At 42.8% G+C, this 18,196-nt stretch overlaps 1 protein-coding gene across 9 annotated transcripts in view; it reads left to right on the plus strand.

Moving 5' to 3' along the window:
* The window catches only part of ARHGAP22 (Rho GTPase activating protein 22), a 414,522-nt gene extending 400,201 nt beyond the window's left edge, over positions 1–14,321 (plus strand). For all 9 annotated transcript variants that reach the window (XM_072627640.1, XM_072627649.1, XM_072627648.1 and 6 more), the window contains 2 exons: positions 472–1,429; positions 13,575–14,321. In XM_072627640.1, coding sequence (XP_072483741.1) covers positions 472–1,429; positions 13,575–13,803 — 1,187 coding nt within the window. In that variant the 3' untranslated portion in view covers positions 13,804–14,321. The remainder of the gene's footprint in view (positions 1–471; positions 1,430–13,574) is intronic.
* The last annotated feature ends 3,875 nt before the right edge of the window (positions 14,322–18,196 follow it).

Below are 18,196 nucleotides of genomic sequence, written 5' to 3' on the forward strand. Positions count from 1 at the left end.
TGGAAAAGCTGGAGAAAAACTTGGGAGTTTCCATTCAGGCTGTCCAGTTTTAAAGAGAGATCTCATTGAAACCAACAAACCAAATTGTTGCTTTTATGTATTACTTTTAATAGTATAAAACTGTAATGGGATGCTACATGTGCATGTATACATGTTTGTGTAGTTTGTACATATGTATGTGTATGTCTACATAGCTGTATTTATATGGACACATGTACCCCCAATATGTATGTGTGTGTCTATTTCCGGGATGGAAATTCCCAAGTATTTCTCTGGTTTTACTGGTTTGCAGTCCACCTGCCATTTCTAGGGATGGATCATATGTATTTCCAGAGTGGAAATTCCCAAGTATTTCTCCAGTTTTCCTGGTTTGCATCCTGCCTGCCATTTCAATGGGGGATGGACCAGCAACCTCTCCCCAATCATCGTGGGAACCTGTAAGCCTCATGAAATCCCTCTGCTTCCTTCCAGGTACATCCCTTGTCCAGCATCTCATGACAATCCTGATTAGCAAGCACAGTCAGCTCTTCAGTGCTGCCCACAGTGATGCCCCTAGTGATGCCCCCAGCGATGCCCTAGTCCCCAAGCCAGAGGTCAAGTCCACCGCTCCACGTAGTGCAGCAGAATGGATCTTGGAGGAGCATGGGGAGGAAGGCTGGAAAGAGACCAACCCCCCTGGTCTCACTGATGGGCCTTCTAAGAGGACTGGTTCTCTGGACAGTGCCACTGTGGGGACTCTTCCTAAGCCTACCCAAGAGCGAATTAGTCGGCGTACCCAGACTTGCCCCAACAAGACCGCCACCAGTCCCAGTAAGAAGATCCAAACTTTGCCCAACTGGAAATACTCCTTCCGGCAACCAGGAGCCAAGTCAGGGAGTCCAAAGCTAGTTAGCTCTTCCTTGGACATCAATAGCCTTCCCAGCAGCGGAAACTGGCTCATGAATGGGTTGTCCTCTCTTCGAGGTCACCGTCGGACCTCATCTGGAGACAGGGCTAAAGACTCCAACTTACCCCAGAGACTCTCCACGTATGACAATGTTCCTTCAGGCAGTCCTTCCACAAGCGCACACAGTGTGGCCAGCATGGCATGGTCCACCTCCTCTTGTGAGATATCTGTGGTAGACTCAGTCAGCAACTGCCCAGTCTGCCATGCCAGCGGCTCATCACCCTGCAGCTCGGCCCGTTTTGAATGGCCGCCTCAAGGCTCGCCATCTGCCAGCAGTGACATCAAACCAGCAGAACTGGGAGACAGTTCTGAGAGGCTGGCCATCTGTGTTAGCACCCTGAATGGCAGTGGCAGCGAGGGTAACAATTTCAACAGCATGTCCAGGGACTCTGCCCAGTGCTCTCACGCCCTGCAGAGCCTGGTCACAGAGCTCAAGGCAGAGCTGAGCAAACAAAGGACTGAATATGAGACTAGTTTAAGAAGGTAAATGTCACCTCATGAGCCTCGGGATGCTTGTGAGGCTGTTGCTCTGAGCCTAGCATCACAGGGCTATTTTTGTGCAGATCATGAAAATGTTCTGGTTGTTGAAATTAGCTAGTCTGAGTATTTCCATCATAGGCAGTTAGGTTCTGAAGGGCTAATCCCCATCCTCATCATTGGACTTATCCTACCAGGTCTTATTGCTTTGGGGTCCTTGGACACAATAGAGAGCTCCTTACCTAGGCACGTACCAGGTCCCCTCACTAGTATAACCCCCTGCCCCTGCCATGGTTCATGAAACTAGGCCTCTAAAGGCAGAAGCTTATCCATTTTCCAGGGGAAAAGATTCTCAGGTAGAAAAACTAAGTGAGGTCACACTTCCAGGATTTTTCCTGGTGTGTGTTATCATATATGGAAGAGAAAAACTTAGGTTCACATAGAATTTGTTTAGGCAGCTCTCTGCCCTGAGCGGTATCCCTTCAAGTAGTAGGCCCAGGTCAGTAAATATTTGCTGAATGAATGCTAAATGAATAATAGCCTTTATTTATTAGAACACCTTTGATCTAAGAATTTAAAACACTGAAATCATCATAAAAACATCTGTCTCATGTTCTTTGGTGCCTGAGGGAGATTTCCAGAGGTGTGGGGGTTGGGGACTGTCTTCTCTGGATAGCTTCTCATGTCTGGGCTAGCTTAAATATAGTTCTGCCCAGTGGCAAAGGAGTCATCTCTCTGGATCTTCCAAGTTTCTTCCAGCTTAGTATTCTGGGTCATTGTGGCAATAGAGCCCAGTGCAAATCTCAGGCTGCTTGTGGGTGCTAGCCAAGCAGGCTGGCACATTGAAAGGTTGGAGATGGATGATATTGTTGGGTTTCTTCGTAGGAGATGTGTGATGGTGCATTCTTCATGGCTGCAGATGTGTGAGGGTCAGGGTTTCTTGGAGAGAGTATCAAAACTACGGGGTCCAAGTCTTGGCTCTGCTTAGCACAGTGTCTGCACACAGCAGGCACTTAATAAATGTCCGGCAACTGATTTTTGGCCTTTATCTTCATAACTGACCAAGCCACTTCCCTTCAGTTTTCTCGGTTATAAAATGAGGTGATGAAAACTCATACCTGATGACCTTACATGGTTGTCATGAAAAAACTGCTTTAGAAACTCTAAGGTGCTGTGAAAATCTGAGTGAGGTAATGATGAGGATGCCACTGTTTCACTGATGAAGATAATTCCCGATGAGGAAACTCCTGTTATCAATACCGATCAGCTCCTTTTCTGCAACTTTTGTCTGGGACCTGTAGCAGCTAAGTGACTTGTTCAGGGTTGTCATCACCATCATCATTATTAATTATAGTATTTTTAAAACTTTGAGATATGAGGAAGATCTTTGGTTGCCATCTTGAACTCTGGGCAGTATGTAAATTCATCAAAGAAACAGAACATTGTTAGGGCTGAAAAGTAAGATAGGAAAATGATGAAAGGAGGAAAACTATGAAATCTTAAATTCTAGGAGATAATTAGATTTTCTTACGAAGGAGAAGAATGGATTTGAGAGATGTTGTGGAAGTAATGACGTGCTTTTCCTCAGAAATAAAGACTTACTTTAGCCTTTTCCACAATGATCTTCTCCCTGAATATTGCTTTGAACCCTGAGAGGCCTCTACTGGGCTACCAACAATGAAGAATAGAGAGTGGAAGTTTCTAGAGCGATCTTGGAGGTCAGTAGAAATAATAGGCCTTGGTCATTGATTGGCTCTGGAAGGTGTTTGATAATACTATCCCAGTTAGTATATGGTAGAGCAGATGAATGTTGGTGCATTGATAGTAAAATCAGGTGGGAGAGTACTGTTTGAGTCAAAAACCAGTCAGTTTGGTATAGGATCACAGATTTATAACTGCAAGGAATCTTACAGGCTATCAAGTCCAACATTCTAATTTTATAGAGGAGGAAACTGAGGGAAAGAGAGAGGTTAATTGACTTGCTCAAGAGTCCACAACTACTAAGTGCCAGAGACAGGATTCAGACTAAGGTCTCAGTGATTCCCAACTCTTTAACTCTCCACCACATCACCTGGATTCCTCTATTTGAATATGTTGCCTGAGTTGTTAGTGATATTCAGGTGTCTCCTTGGCATTTGGAAATGTAGATATGATGCCTCAGGAAGGTGAGGGATAGAGATAAAGAATGGATAGTGGTTACCTGTGAATAGGTGTTAGATGATGTCAAAGGAGAACGTAGGAAGAAAAGGAAAGGGTCTAGGACAGAACCTTGGGGAAGACCAACAGAAAAGATATAGATGCACCAACTAAAGAAGTAGGTGAAACAGGAAAATGTGTAGTCTCAGAAACCAATATACAAGAGTATCCAAGAAGAGGAAAGGAGATGAAGCATAGTAGTATCAAACCCATCAGTCATCTCTCTTCTCTTCCTCATTAATGGTTCTTTCCCATCTACCTAGAAACATGCTCAGGATTCCCATCCTAAAAACTCAACTTTCCTTGTCCTTGCTTGCTCTGTCTAGTTAACCTCCCCATCCCTCTCTTCTCCTTTGTAACTAAACAATTAAAAAAATAATCTCTGTATCTCATGTCTCCATTGCCTTACAACCCACTCTTTGTCCACCCCTTTGTAATCTGACTCCTTTCCTCACCATTTTACTTAAAATGACTTCTTCATCACCAAATCTAGTAGTCTTTTCTTAAGTTCTTGTTCTCCTTGGCCTCTGCACAGTTTGACGTTGCTGACCATCTCCTCCTTCTCCTGGATCCTTTCTGTTAGATTGTGTTTGCAAGAATTGAGATCAAAGGCCCCCAGTAAAGGGATCACTGTTAATAAAGAGTAGAGATGCCTCTTCCTCTAATAAAAGAGGGAAGGAGACAATAAACAATGACTGAGAAGTTGTAAGTGAAGTGAGAGGCTCAGTCATCTGCAGTAAATGCAGAGATGAGAGGGTCGTTGGGGACTTGATGAGAGATGAAAAGGTCTGGAACAGTAGATGTGGGAAATGAGGTAAGGAGTCATTACGAATAAAGTAGTGAGAGCCTGGCTGGAGTTAAGCACTGTAAATTTCCAGTGTTTGAAATCAGTTTGTTTTATATAATTTCCCTGGTGATTCTCAACAGCCCAGGAGCAGGGGCAAAGAAACTAGTGTTAGGGATTATACAAGAGCAGATCCGGTGCTAAAAAGATTAGAAGGATGACCAATGAATTATTAAAGTGACCAATGAACCAAAAAATCCAAGGTTGATTATGAAAGTATGTCATTTCATGGTGATAGAGAGCAGCTAGGAGAATAAGGAGGTTCAAGGATCATCACAGTGAAAGCTAAGACTTGGTTTAGACAGACACTAGAAAAAGATAAGGGGGAAGGCTATGGTGGGAGAGTAGAATTTCAAAGTTCCAAATCTTGGAGGTAGTATGATCTAAATTGTGACCATGGAGTTATGACTGAAGTCAGAAGGAAGAGGAGAAAAAAGTGTTTTGAGGGGTTGAGGAGGTTTAGGACTTTGGGGGTCAGGGTTATCAACATAAGTATTGAAGTCCTTGAGGATGATGGCAGGAAATAGAGTGAAAAGTAAAAAAGTTGAACCCTGTGCTAAAGTTACTGAGAAAATTGAAGACTGATAGATGAGGTCAGTGAAGATGAGGAAAGGGTGATGTAGACAGATTGCTTGGACTTCATTGGAGGAAGGATTGGTGAGGGATGGTGCAAGTGGAATGACTGTTAGACAGTAACAGAGAGCAAGGAGTATGCCAAATCATGACCCTATAAGTCAAGGGTCATGGAAGAAAAGACACCAAGAGAAAGACTTGCAAGGGTTCCCACAATGCCAGGCTTAAGTTGGAGAAAGAAGGTGAGAGGAGTATAGGGAGAAAAATTTGAATAGAGGGAACTTGTGGACACCATCAATGTTCTGAGGAGCATAGTAGACCTGGCTAATAGAAGTACAAAGCAGATTAGAATGGGGCTGGGAAAGAATAGGATCAATCTCAATAGAAATGAAAAGTCAGGAGGTGGTCAGTAAGCATCTATTTAATGCCTACTGTGTGCTAAAGCAAAGATAAAAATGAAATCATGTCTTTCCTCAGAAAGCAAAGTACTATGTGACGTTCAAGGTGCTTGGATATTATTAACCAAAGGATCAGGGAAGGTTTCATGGACGAGGTGGCATCGGAGTTAGGCTTTAAAGGATACACAGAATTCAACAAGTAAGGATAGAAAAGAACAGACCATGCATTGAGAACAGCACAAAGGGAGGCAATGGAGTGCAGCACTGTTTGGGGATCGATTTGGAGCATGGAGAGTCTAAGTGTTAGGTAGATTGACGTGGTAAGTTGGTAGAAAGACATTATCATATTTATCACCTGATGAACGCCAAAGGCAGAAGTGCTTTGGTTTGAGAAGTTTTCTCAGTCCCCCAGCAGTGACTGCTGACCCTGGGCAGAGAGGACCACATGGACAAAGAGCGAGGGAAAAAGAAATGCTGGATTGAGAGCCAATCAAGTTCAAATTCCAGCTATTACCTACGTGACCTCAGGCAAATGACTTTACCTCGCTCAGCTCAGCCTCTTCATGTGTCAGACTAAGGGGTCTTTATTGATCATAACCAGAGGACAATCTACGGTATCCATAGTGTCATTTAGGACCCAACTTGTGGGAGACAACAAACAAGGCTCGTGCTGCTCTAGGTACATAGAAATGAGCTGAATCTTTGTAACCCTCTGTTATTAAAGAGGAGTGGTGGAAGAGGACCAGAGTATGCTATGTTTCCTGAGTGGAGGATAAGTAGTAGGACAGCTCATTTATGACAGCTGGCTCCCTACAAGCCACATTGGGAAGTGCCTGAGAATTTCCTTTGCCAGTGGTCAGGGTAGCTAGCTGTTCATCCCAGTAAGTGACTGCGCTCCCAAAGGCCAGGCACCCAATGTCCAGGCAGAAGGAAGAATCCAGCAAGGTGTGGTGGAAAGAAGGGTGATTTCTGCATGTTCTTGATGTAGTCATGCCTTACCCTGGATCTTTCATTTCTCCCTCCCCTAGGTTTTGTGCAGGTAAGAAATAGAGTCCAATTGCATCTCGCATCTGGGCAGAACCTTGCCTTTAAAAAGCTCTGTTCTAGAAAGCTCTTAACATGCCGGCTTGACATTTGGGGCAGGGACGGGTGACAGATTGTCAGGGTCAGCAGATGCAAACCCATGGACTAGACTTCACCTCTTCTGCATACCCAGGCCAGGCTTCCTCTCCACACAGAGCACAGCTGTCCTATCTCCCCAGGGAATATGTGTCACTGTTGGGGAGGAAGTTCAGTGGAGAAACTTGGCATTGGGTCTAAGGACTCTTGGCCCTTAGACTCAAACATTGCCCCACCTCCTCAAACATTGGATGATCTTTGCCTCGGGAAACCAGTGCTCCAGTGCCAGCCCTAGTTCTTCAGGCTCGCGGTGTAGCATTAACGACTCTCAGAGCTCTGCCAAGTATTTACTGGGTACAGACTTGGAGCAGGCTGCTTCACCTGCCCATGACTCTGTTTCTCCATCAATTAAATGGAGAATCACCACCCTTGCCAATTTGTTCCTAAGGTAGTGTAAGGTGAGGCTTATGAGGCAATAAAGTAGCCTAGATAAAAGGCCAGAAAAGTGCTAAAGAGCATTATTATTAAATTGTAAAACAACATCTGAGGATGAGGGTGATGAGCCAGAAATGAGTAATGATTAGAAGGTGCTTCAGGTTCCTGCCTGAATCTTAGGTGTGTGGTAGGAGGGTTGGGTCTATGATGGGTGGATGTCTGTGCTGTAATTGGTATCTGTGCAGGAGGCATCTGCAGCCATAGGAATAGCTTGGTCTCCAGGCTCAGACTTAGAAGAAAGAGAATGTACGCTGACCTGGGAGTGACCAGGAAAACAGCTGTTCACTGTATTCTGATCACCTGGTGATAAGGGAGCAGGCAGGACCAGGGAAGCCGAGACAACCTTGCTAAAACTGCCTGAAAATGAGCTTGTGTCCCTTGGCCCAGAGCACAAAGGAAATGGAATCATTCCTTTAAAAAATAAGAGTGCCTTCCTCCAACCCATGCAAGCTCATCATGACATGCCAGGGGGCCTGGAATCAAATTCTAGCTATAGTGTTACTCCTTATGGCCTTGGAGAAGTCTCAGGTGCTGGGGAGCACAACAGCCAACACAGAGAGGGTCAGAGATCTGGAGGGCAAAGGGCTTTTTAGAAGCCATCTCAGACCCTCTTATCTTTACAGATGAGGAACCTGAGGCCCAAAGACACACAGGTAGTACTTGTTAAAGGTGGGATGTGACCTCAGGCCCTTTGACTCCAAACCCAGACCTTTTTCCATTGGAACACATCTTCTTCTCTGTAAAATGAAGGGGCTGGATTAGGTGACTCCCAAGGTCCTCCTGCTCTAACTTGTGGGTAGCAGTGGGCTTGTTCACACAATTATCTGGAGTGGCATGGTAGCTATCCCATTTCTAGGTTCCTAGAAATCAAGGCCAATGAAGAGGGGAACTGACTTTGGCAGCCTCTTCTGCAACCTCCGTCCCCATTTAATGTTTACCCTGCTTTTATTGCCCTACCCCCAAGGGTAATGTTAATGGTGATGCAGAAGAACCAAAGGAATGGATCCCAAATGGTAGAAAGCAGGTAGAGAGGATATTACTTTGTCATCTGATGCAAGAATTACTGCACCCAGTCTCCAAGCTGGCCTTAAAACTATTTTCACTCCCTTTCATATTGCACACCTTGGTCAGACTAATAGGACCTTACCTTTCCCCGATCAATAAGTTTTGTATATGATTCAGCATTACCTAATGTGCCAGAATTAAAAAATCACTTGACTTTTAAGTCCCTCTCTCTGCCACCCTATATTTCCAAATGTATGCCCATATATATATTTATAGATAACACATGTCTCTATAATATGTTACATAAAAATATGTAGCCATATCCAGATCTTGTGTCTTGCTCTGATATGGTGATGGTACACCATGATCTCTGCTGTGAGTACTCCATTTTCATTCTGTGGAATTCTTAAGGACACCTTTGACCCTCCATTGGTGGCCTGCTTGATGGGCTGTAGGCATCCCTCTGAGTCTTTATTCTTTCATAAATAATACAAAACTCAGACTATTTCCTTGTGTTTTTTGTTGTTCTCACTATATGCTCTCCCTTTTTTCCTATTCATCTTTGATTTTCATATGTATGTTTGATAGAATGTCACAAACTACTTATACCATAATTCTTCCCATTATCCTTTGTTGTACAGTTGTTTTCAGTCATGTCCAACGCTTTGTGACCCCATTTAGGGTTTTCTTGGCAAAGATACCGGAGTAGTTTGCCATTTCCTTTTCCAGCTCATTTTACAGATGAGGAAACTGAGACAAACAGGGTTAAGTGACTTCCTCAGGATTACACAGCTAGAAAGTGTCTGAGCCCAGATTTGAACTCAGGAAGATGAGTCTGCCTCCAGCCCAGCATCCTATAGCCATTGTGCCACCTCACATGACTACCTCAAATTATCCTTTGAGTCAGCTGCAGTCTTGATTCTTCTGAGACTGTGGGTTGCCATGAGTGGCAGCCATGTGGCATCACCTAAAGAATATTAAGATTAAGAAGATGGGCTTTTGTGGCGAGGAGCTGTTTGAGGTCCCTGAAAGCATCTCACAGGTTCCCAGATGTGACCAGCCTACTTTCTGCCTCCTATTCAGTCATGGAGCCAGCAGCTTTTGTCCAAGATGTTTATGCTAATGAACATATAGTAGCTAGGGCACTGAACTTGGAATCAAAAAAGACCGGAGTTCACCTTGTCTCTGATATGTGACTCTGAACAAAAAATTTAGCCTCTCTGAACCTCAGTTTCCTTATTTGTAAAGTGCAAGAGTTGGATCAAATGCCCTTCAATGTCCACTCCAGTCTTCAGTCTATTATCCTTTGATCCATATCTAGCTGCCGCTTATTGCAGCACTATGCATTCTTCATCCACTGTGTCTTCCTGTGTAGATTGCTAAGCCAATCTCTTCTGGGTAGCTGCTAAGGGATCCTTTTGTGCTCCAGGGTCAATGGGAACAGTATGATGTTGACTGAGAACAGTAGTAGTTGGACAATACCACCATGTAAGGAATTGTATAAATATAAGTTGCATTTAGACGTTGTTGAGAAAACTCCATACCAGCGAGGAATGCGTGTGAGCATGTCTCCTTGTTTCAAATTCTGCTTGAGTCCAATGATCAGAAAATCAATGAACAAAGTTTTCTTCATGGATTAAGCTATCAAGGAAAGTTTTATAATCTTAACATATGGTTAAGAGACACCTTAATGGAAAAGAGCCTTTAAAGCTGTGTTTTTCTTTGCAGAATCAAATATATTTTTGGAATCCACAGTTAGAGATGGATCCTGTGTTTTCCAAACCTCTCATTCGGCTGTGAGATTGCACCATATTTTCTATTGTAGTAATCAACCTACCTGTTTCCCTCTAATATTTTCATCAAGTATATCCTCAATGTGTGCTTAATTCATTCTTATAAATATTTTGGAGACATTAGAAAATCTTTTGTGGTGATATTAATGGATCGTGATCTTTTTCATTTATTTCAGAATCTTTCCTTCATCGAGATAGATTGAATATTGATTCCAAGAAGCTTTTGATTTTTTTTATTCTAGTATAGATTTCTTCTGAATATATTTCATCAAATTCAGCTACTTTTAACAACTACATCCCCTTTAGTATCCTTTCTATTTCCTGAGGTGTTGAAGTATCTGAGTCCAACTCTATTTGGTTCCATCTTCTTTAGTGGTAAAAATAGATCGCTACTGAAACAGTGGCAGATCTACTTTTTGATCTCTTGTTTAAACTTACCTGACAAAAGCAGCATTGACCTTTGGCTGCATATCTCTGCTGGGCAAGGTGGTCAGGGTTTGGGGACTGAGGTGGTTTCTAGGTTCTTCCGGCCTGCTTACGATGGCATCAGCTTTACATTGGTGAAACATTCAAAGAACAGTATTCTTCAGAATCAGTGCCTTTATTGTTGTATATTTCCCATGTTTCAGGGGCAACAGCTGGTTTCACTTGGTCAGTTGGGGTTTTACAATTCCACACGTTGCCTTTCTCATCTTTATCCTTCTAATTTGGTAGCAGTAGTGACCTTTGTTATGACTGGTCAATTATCTAAACACAGAGAACCTACTCTGATGTGTCTTGCACACTGGTAACCAGTCATTTTCTGTCTGATAAGATATAGTCAATTTGACTTTTGTGAAGTTAGTTATTGCTTTCCCCATCCAGCAACCTCTGATTTGCTTCTTAAAAAGAGTATTCATGAAGTGCAGGCATGAGGCTTCTTTGTAATCAACAAGCCTTTGGCCTCTTTAATTTCTTAAACCTGAACCATATTTTCCAGCCAATTTTTGCTTTCCCCTCCTGTGCTTATGTTCGTATTGCAGACACAAAGTGCCAAAGGGTACACCACGGTGCAGACTTGGTTAAAAGAGCTGAGGATGCTTGTGGAATTTCTCTGTTCCATCCTCTGCCTCAGTGATCTTCATGGTGGCCTTTTTCACTTATGTTATTCATGAGCCTTCTTAAGGTGAGACAACCAAGGGCTCCATGAAATGATGTTTCTTATTGTCATTAGGCTGATACCAAAAATGCTCCTGCCAGCTTCCTTCTTTGTCCTTCCAAGGAGAATCTCTGAGCTCTCTTCCCATTTGGCTGTAACTTTAAGCTCTCTGCTTTCATGAATTTCCCTTTACTTCATCTCTTTAAGAAAGGGGCCTGAATGGCCACCCAAGGAGTGCAATGGAGTGGGAAGTTTGTAGGTTTGGATGAGCTGGTTCTGAGGTCCTCCCCCCAACTCTGATCAAACAGAACTAAAACATACAATATGGAGTAGTGGGTAGAATGTTGGACCTGGCATTAGGAGACCTGGGTGTGAATCAGACTTCAGATGTCTATTAGCTCTGTGACTGTGGCCAAGACACTTTATCTCACTTAGGGTGTTCGTTCATAAGTAAATTGGGGATAGTAATTTTTGCAGTGTTTGCCTCCTAGGGTTGTTGGAAGGAAAAAAAACTTTGAAAACCAGCATGGTACAATGGAAAGAGCCCTGGATTTGGAGCCAAAAGGCCTAGGTTTGAATCCTGTCTCCATTTCAGGTCACTTAATCTCTCTGAACAAGGTGTTGATATCCAAAATACGTTAAGGCTGCTCTTGATGAATTCAGTTCTCCTGACCCAGAGGAAGAACCATCATTCTTTGGGTGCTGAGAGAACTGGCAGATGTGGTGGCTGAGCCACTTCCAGGGATATTTGAAAGAAGACAGGAAATAGGAAATGTACCATGAGACTAGAGAAAGACAAATGTCCTGATTTTCAAAAAAGGGAAGAGAGCAGAGGCTATAAGCTACAGGCCAGTGATCTTGACTTTGATTCCTTGGAAAACTCTAGAACAGAACTTTAAAGGGATGATGAACAATGAGAAAGAGACTCCGTGATTATAAATAGACTTCAAGACAATTTATGAGGGAGATCATTTTTTGGCAGTTATCTAACTGGTAAAGGAAGGGGGAATGTTGTGACTGACTATGGTTTACCTAGATTTTAGAAAAACTCTTGCTAAAGTATCTTATACTGTTCTTGTGAAGATGGAGAGAAATGGATTACAGAGTTATATAATCAGATGAAACTAGCTTTTGGAGCACTTACATCTCAACGTTCTAGGCAGCTCCTTAATATTTTAAGTGATTGTGAGTTCTAGGTCATGTATCCCTAACGTCCAGAAAATCACAGCTCAGGTCCAAAAATTGATTTCTTGATACCTCCATGGGCATGTTACATGGCATTATTGATATCAGCATATTAAATATGCTTCAGAAATATAATCAATGAATTCCAAACTGGTTGGATAAGAGCACTCAAAGAGTTGTTGTTCTTGCTTCATTGTCAGTGTGGCAGGAGGTCTTTAGTGGCATTCCCCAAGGATCTGTGTTCAGCTACGTGCTGATTAACATTTGGATAATGACATAGACATTATACTCATCATGTTTGTAGGTGATTTGAAGTGGGGAGGGAAAGCTAGCACAGTAGATCAAGGAGTCAGGCTCCAAAAGGGTCATGAATAGACTAGGAAATTTGATCTAAATTAAATTAGATGAAACTCAATAAAGGTAAGTGTAAAGCTTTGTAGTTAAACATCAGTTTTACAAGGATAAGATGAGGAAAGTATGGATAAACATAATTTGACAAACAAGCATTTATTAAACACCTACTATGTGCCAAGTACTGTGTTAAGCACTTTGGAAAAAAATCTGGGGTTTTTAGTGGACTACAATCCTAGTAAGGCCAGCCATGTGATGTGGTAACCAAAAAACTAGTGGGGTCTTGGCCTTGAGTTAAGAGAGGCTCAGGGTCCAGGCAATGTTCTCACCATACTCTGCCCTTTTAAGGCATCATCCAGACCATTGTGTTCAATTCTTGGCACCCCAGTTTAAGAAAATCTTAAACTGGAGAATGTCCAGAGATGGTCCACCAGGATGGGGGAGGACCTTGAGTTGCTGACCTGTGAGGATCAGGTGAAAGTACTGGAAATGTTCAACCTGAAGAATCAAAGGTTTGGGTGGAACATGATAGCTTGGAAGGGCTGCTGCATGGAGGAGGGGTCAGGCTTATTTTTTTGCCCGAGACAACAGAACCAGGAGTAATAAATGGGAATTGTTTAAGAGGAGACCAGTTTTAAGTTTGAGGTCAGCTGCCCAGAAGTGGAATGGGACATCTTAAGAGAGGGGGGTTTCCCCCTTCCTGAAGGTTTTCAAGTAGATGCTGAATAACAACTCATGGGGGTTTCTTTTGTGTATCTGGAAGTTACAAAAATGAAGCAGATGGGGTTCTTGCCTTCAAGGAGGAAATAAGTCTTGTAAACAAATAATGATGATACTGGGGTCTGTCGCTGAATGTCTGAAGTGCCACAAGAAAGTCACAGAGCATTAGTGAGTTAGTAGCAGAGCTTGATTTATCCATCATCTATATCTAAGGTCTTTTTCAGTGGCTAACCCCAAGACAAATAGAACAGGGTTAGCCAGGGATTCAGAACTGCTTCTGTACTCTGTTGGGTTAGCCAAAGACTAAAATCATGTCTCTTCTCTTGGTTTTAAGAATTGAGGAAGCCAGTTCCGGCTTAAAGAAACAGATGGCCCGGTTAGAAGAAGACTTAGACCAAGAAAGGAAGAAATTCACAATGCTGGAAATAAGATTGAGAAACTCAGAGCGGGCACGTGAGGATGCTGAGAAAAGAAATCAGCTTCTCCAGAAGGAAATGGAAGAATTCTTTTCCACTCTGGGCACCTTAACTCTTGGGTCAAGAGGCACAAAGGTTCCAAAGTAAAAGCAACCAAAACATCCAGATTAATTCTGCATTGTGTTTGATCTGATTTCATGTCCCACAGAGCTGCTGTCGTAGGTATCTGATTGTCTGCTCATGCATCATGAGTAGCACTGAAGGAATCCCATCCTCCCTCGCTGTCGTTGTCCTGGATTCTGTAATGCTAAATACTGTATCAGGGCTGTCAGGGAAAGTACAGGATTGCTGAAGACCATGTGTGAAGTAAATATTGCTGTTTCCAAGGAACATGAGTTGCTCCCCTCTCTGGGGTCCCAGGGACCATCATATGCCATTACAATGACTGCAGGATTTGAACTTGTCCTACCGCACTTTTACCAGGCTGGAGCCCAGGGTTCTACACAATGGCCTGAAAGATGACCAAGGGGAAAGCTTCTGACTGCATCCCCCGGAAGCCAGGGAGGCAGTCCCTTCAACTCTCCTGCCGTGATCACACATGCTTCCTGTTGAATGAAGTGGGACGTGGATATTTTGCATTCTTTATTAAATTTGCTTTAAAAATGCATTGTTTCAATGTCAGAGTCATTTCTTATAACTCTTTAGAGTCATTCTCAATGTGTTTTTGCCAGAATTAACTTTAATTTTTTGGGGGTGTTGGAGGTGGGTTGGATGTGCACATCCTGACTGCAGAGTTTGGCTTCTTGCCCAGCTCTCCTGCCTCAGTGCCTGATAGTTCTCTGTCCTCTCTGAATAAAACAAAGTGGCAAATGTTTGGAGGCTGGGCTTCATGGGTTGGCTGCCAGCCTACCTAACACTCTGTACATTGGGTGACCTGGTGACAGCAGGTGACACAGAGTCCAGAGACAGTTGATTGAGGAGGTATCTTTGGGGTACAGTCAGTCACTCCCCTTGAGTAAAAAAACAGTTTTCCTCAAAGTTCATTTGGGGTAACCGTGGTAGAGGTCAGGCATGCAGGAAGCCCCATGTTGCCTGAGAGTCTTATCTCAGAGGCTTTGTGTTGGCAGTGCCCAAGCAATGAGTCTGATTGTGAAGGCAGCTTAGGGCAGGTGTCTTTCTTCTCCTGTACTGGAGCCTACTTCCTCTCTATTCTACAGTATTCCTTTGCTATTTATCTAAACATGTCCCTAGAGAAGTTTTCAGTGAACTCTTTTATAATGAGATATAAAAGATTCATAAGCCTTATTACAACAACCTTCTCCCTACCTCTGCCTCATTTTGGATATTTGTATTTTGGCAAGGATCAAAAGCCTTACACATGATCATGTATTCCATTCTCCACATTGCTGCAAATGCGCCTGATTTGGTTTGTTGTTTTGTTTTTTTTAATCTTTAGTGGTTTTATGTCTCAGTAATAAAGAGCAAAGTTCACACTTTGGCACAATCTGACTCACTAAGCCTTGTTCCGAATTAGTCTGCTTTGCTCACAATGGACCTACTTGCTGCTTCCTCAGACTTGACATGCCAGTTTACCCATGGTCATTTTACAAGGGTCCCCACCTCTTGCTTGGCATACGTGAAATTTCACATGACTTGGGGTCCTTCTTTTCATTCAGGGCTCAGTCCAGGCTCTACCTCTTTAATGAACACTTTCCTGATTCTCCCAACTGAAAGCTTTCTCCCCCTCCTCAAATTTTCCTAGAGGTTAAATGGCCAGACATTCTACCTTGCTTCAATTTATAAATGAGGAAATTGAGTCAGAGAGAAGTTAAGTCAGTGTCACACAGCTAGTAAGCATTCAAAGTAGGACTTGAAATCAGGTCTTACTGACTCTACTATACCACCTAGATGCTAGGAAATTTGCCCCCCCCAACATTAGGGCTAATTTACATCTGCAGTTACCACCCACCTAGTCCAAGAGGTCAGAACTTGAAGCAAAAAAAAGAAAAAAAACAGTCTAGTTCTTCTTCCACAAACAACCCTTCAGATATTTAAAGACAGCCTTTCGTGACCTGGCTTCATCATACATTCCTTTCACTGATGCACCCTGTATTGCATCCAAATTGACCTTGCAGTGCTCATCACAACACTGCAGCTCCCGCCTTTGCACAGGCTATCCATGGTGCCAGGAATGCTCTCCCTCCTCACTATCCTGTATTAGAATTCCTAGCTTCCTTCAAAACTCAGCTTAATTGATAACTCTTAAATGGTACCTTTCCTGATCCTTCCAATTGTTAATGCCTCGCACCCTGAAATCATCATGTATTGACTTTGTATATACTTATGTGGGTACATTTCATTTCCTACAATGGATGGATTGTATGCTCCTTGAGGACAAAAATTGCTTGCCTTCGTGTCCCCACTCAGTGCCACACACATAGTAGGGTTCTTAATGTGTTCCTTCTCTAGGCAAAACATTTCCAGATCTTCAACCCATTTTTTATAGCACAAACTCAAGGACCGTCACCTTATCCTGGTTGCCCCTTCTCTAGCATTCTCCAGCTAATCCATATTTATTTTGAAATTTCAGTTTTGATATAGGGCCTATACATATCTTTTATGCTACTGGATTTTCCCATGGGAGGGTTTCCCCCTGAAACAGAAGATGGTATATACCACTCTTCCTTCAGTCACTTGTCCTGAGCTCTTGCTGCCCCTAGCTCCAAGGGCTGCCTTGACCATGGTGCCATCTCAGTATTACAGTCAGTAGGCTTAGAGTTGGAAGTATTATTGATTGTACTTTGAGATCTAGGAGCCAGGATTTGATATATCCAGTCTAAACATTCATTGCCCAGCTACCTATACCATACCAAAACTAAAGTGGAAGTTGCCAAGCAGCTCAACAGAACAGAGACCAGTCTAACTTTACAACTTCTGAATGGAGTTGGGGATAACATAATCAGAAACGAGAATTCTAGGAATACGCTCCAGAGAAATCAAAGGAATTCTTCTTTAATGATGGCAGATATGTATCTAATGTTTGACAGAACTCCACAAGCTGGTTAATAAAGTGGAGAAGTGCTTTAACAACAGAACAAATGAATCAGATTTGTAGGAAAATCAAGGATATTTAGTGAGACCCTTTCTTAATTAACTAAGGAAACTTTGTGCTGGATCTGGGGACCTGGGTTTGAATTGTGCTTTGCTACTTCCTAGCTGGGTAACCTTGGACAAATCACATCACCTTTTTCAGCATCACTTTCTTCATTTGTAAAATGGCAGTAACAGAAAATGGAGAACAATGGAAAAGACTTACTGGATTTTTTGTAGTCTTCTCTTTGATGTTTCTTATGGTTCCTAGCAGGAAAGAGATGCTAGGGTACACAATGACATCAAATGCTGAGTATCTACACTCATCCCAGCCAGTTGTCATGTGGGGTGTGTTGGTGGCAGGAATGACTGTAGAGTGGATACCATATGCCTCACATATGAGACAGGAGGAAAATAATAAAGCAGCAAAAATAGCCAAGTCAATCAAGCCTCTCTAGATGCATTTTTAAAATTTGTTAGGCAAAATTTCCCCTAACAAGTTTATTGTTACATGACAAGGAAATGAAAAGGGAGCATTTAGAAAGCTCTACTCAAGAGTGGAGAAGAGTATCTCCATTCAATTTCATAAAGATTTCACTGATGACTGTGTACATGACATTGTCCTAGTATCTGGAATATAAGGATGTGTGTGTGTGTGTGTGTGTGTGTGTGTGTGTGTGTGTGTGTGTGTGTGTGTGTGTGTGTGTGTGTGTGTGTGTGTGTGTGTGTGTGTGTGTGTATAAGGACAGAAGAAAAATGACAGTCCTTCCTTTCAAGGAATTTGCAGTCCAGGCTAAAGAGCTGAGCTGGGACCGAGATGGATGATTCTAGCCATTGTTTTGTCACTTGCTAGTCTTGGGACCCAGGGCAAGTCACCCTCTTGGGACCTTAGTTTCTTCATTTATAAAGGTGGACTAGAAGACCTTAAAGGTGCCAAGAAGATGTTGACCATCCATGAATCCACCACCTTTTCCCTCACCCACACATACATGCCCTTTCTACTCTGCCAAATGCATGGTTCAGCTATTTAAACATTTTTAGGATCCGATCATAACACTAATAAAGGTCCTTAAATTTAATATCCACTGTTCACATTATACTTGCCTCTTGGAATGTTTTTGCATATTCTCAATGCCTGCTTGACCAGTAGAGAGTTCATCGGGAAGCCTAGGAGGAAACCCAACGAACAGCCCATTTATTTTTTCTTACCAGCATTCTCTGGCTCAGTGAAAACAATACTGAACTGAGGGAGGGCCTCATTTCCCCTTCCCTGTCAGTGATGGGCAGGTAGATAGTACAGTGATTATAGCACCAGACCTTGAGTCAGGAAAATTCCTCTTCATGAGTTCAAATGTGATCTCAGACACTTACTAGCTGTGTGACCCTGGGCACTTGTTTGCCTTAGTTTCTTTATTTATAAAATGAGCTGGAAAAGGAAATGCAAACCACT

This window comes from Notamacropus eugenii, chromosome 1, assembly GCF_028372415.1.
Source record: "Notamacropus eugenii isolate mMacEug1 chromosome 1, mMacEug1.pri_v2, whole genome shotgun sequence".
Taxonomy (NCBI): Eukaryota; Metazoa; Chordata; class Mammalia; order Diprotodontia; family Macropodidae; genus Notamacropus; species Notamacropus eugenii.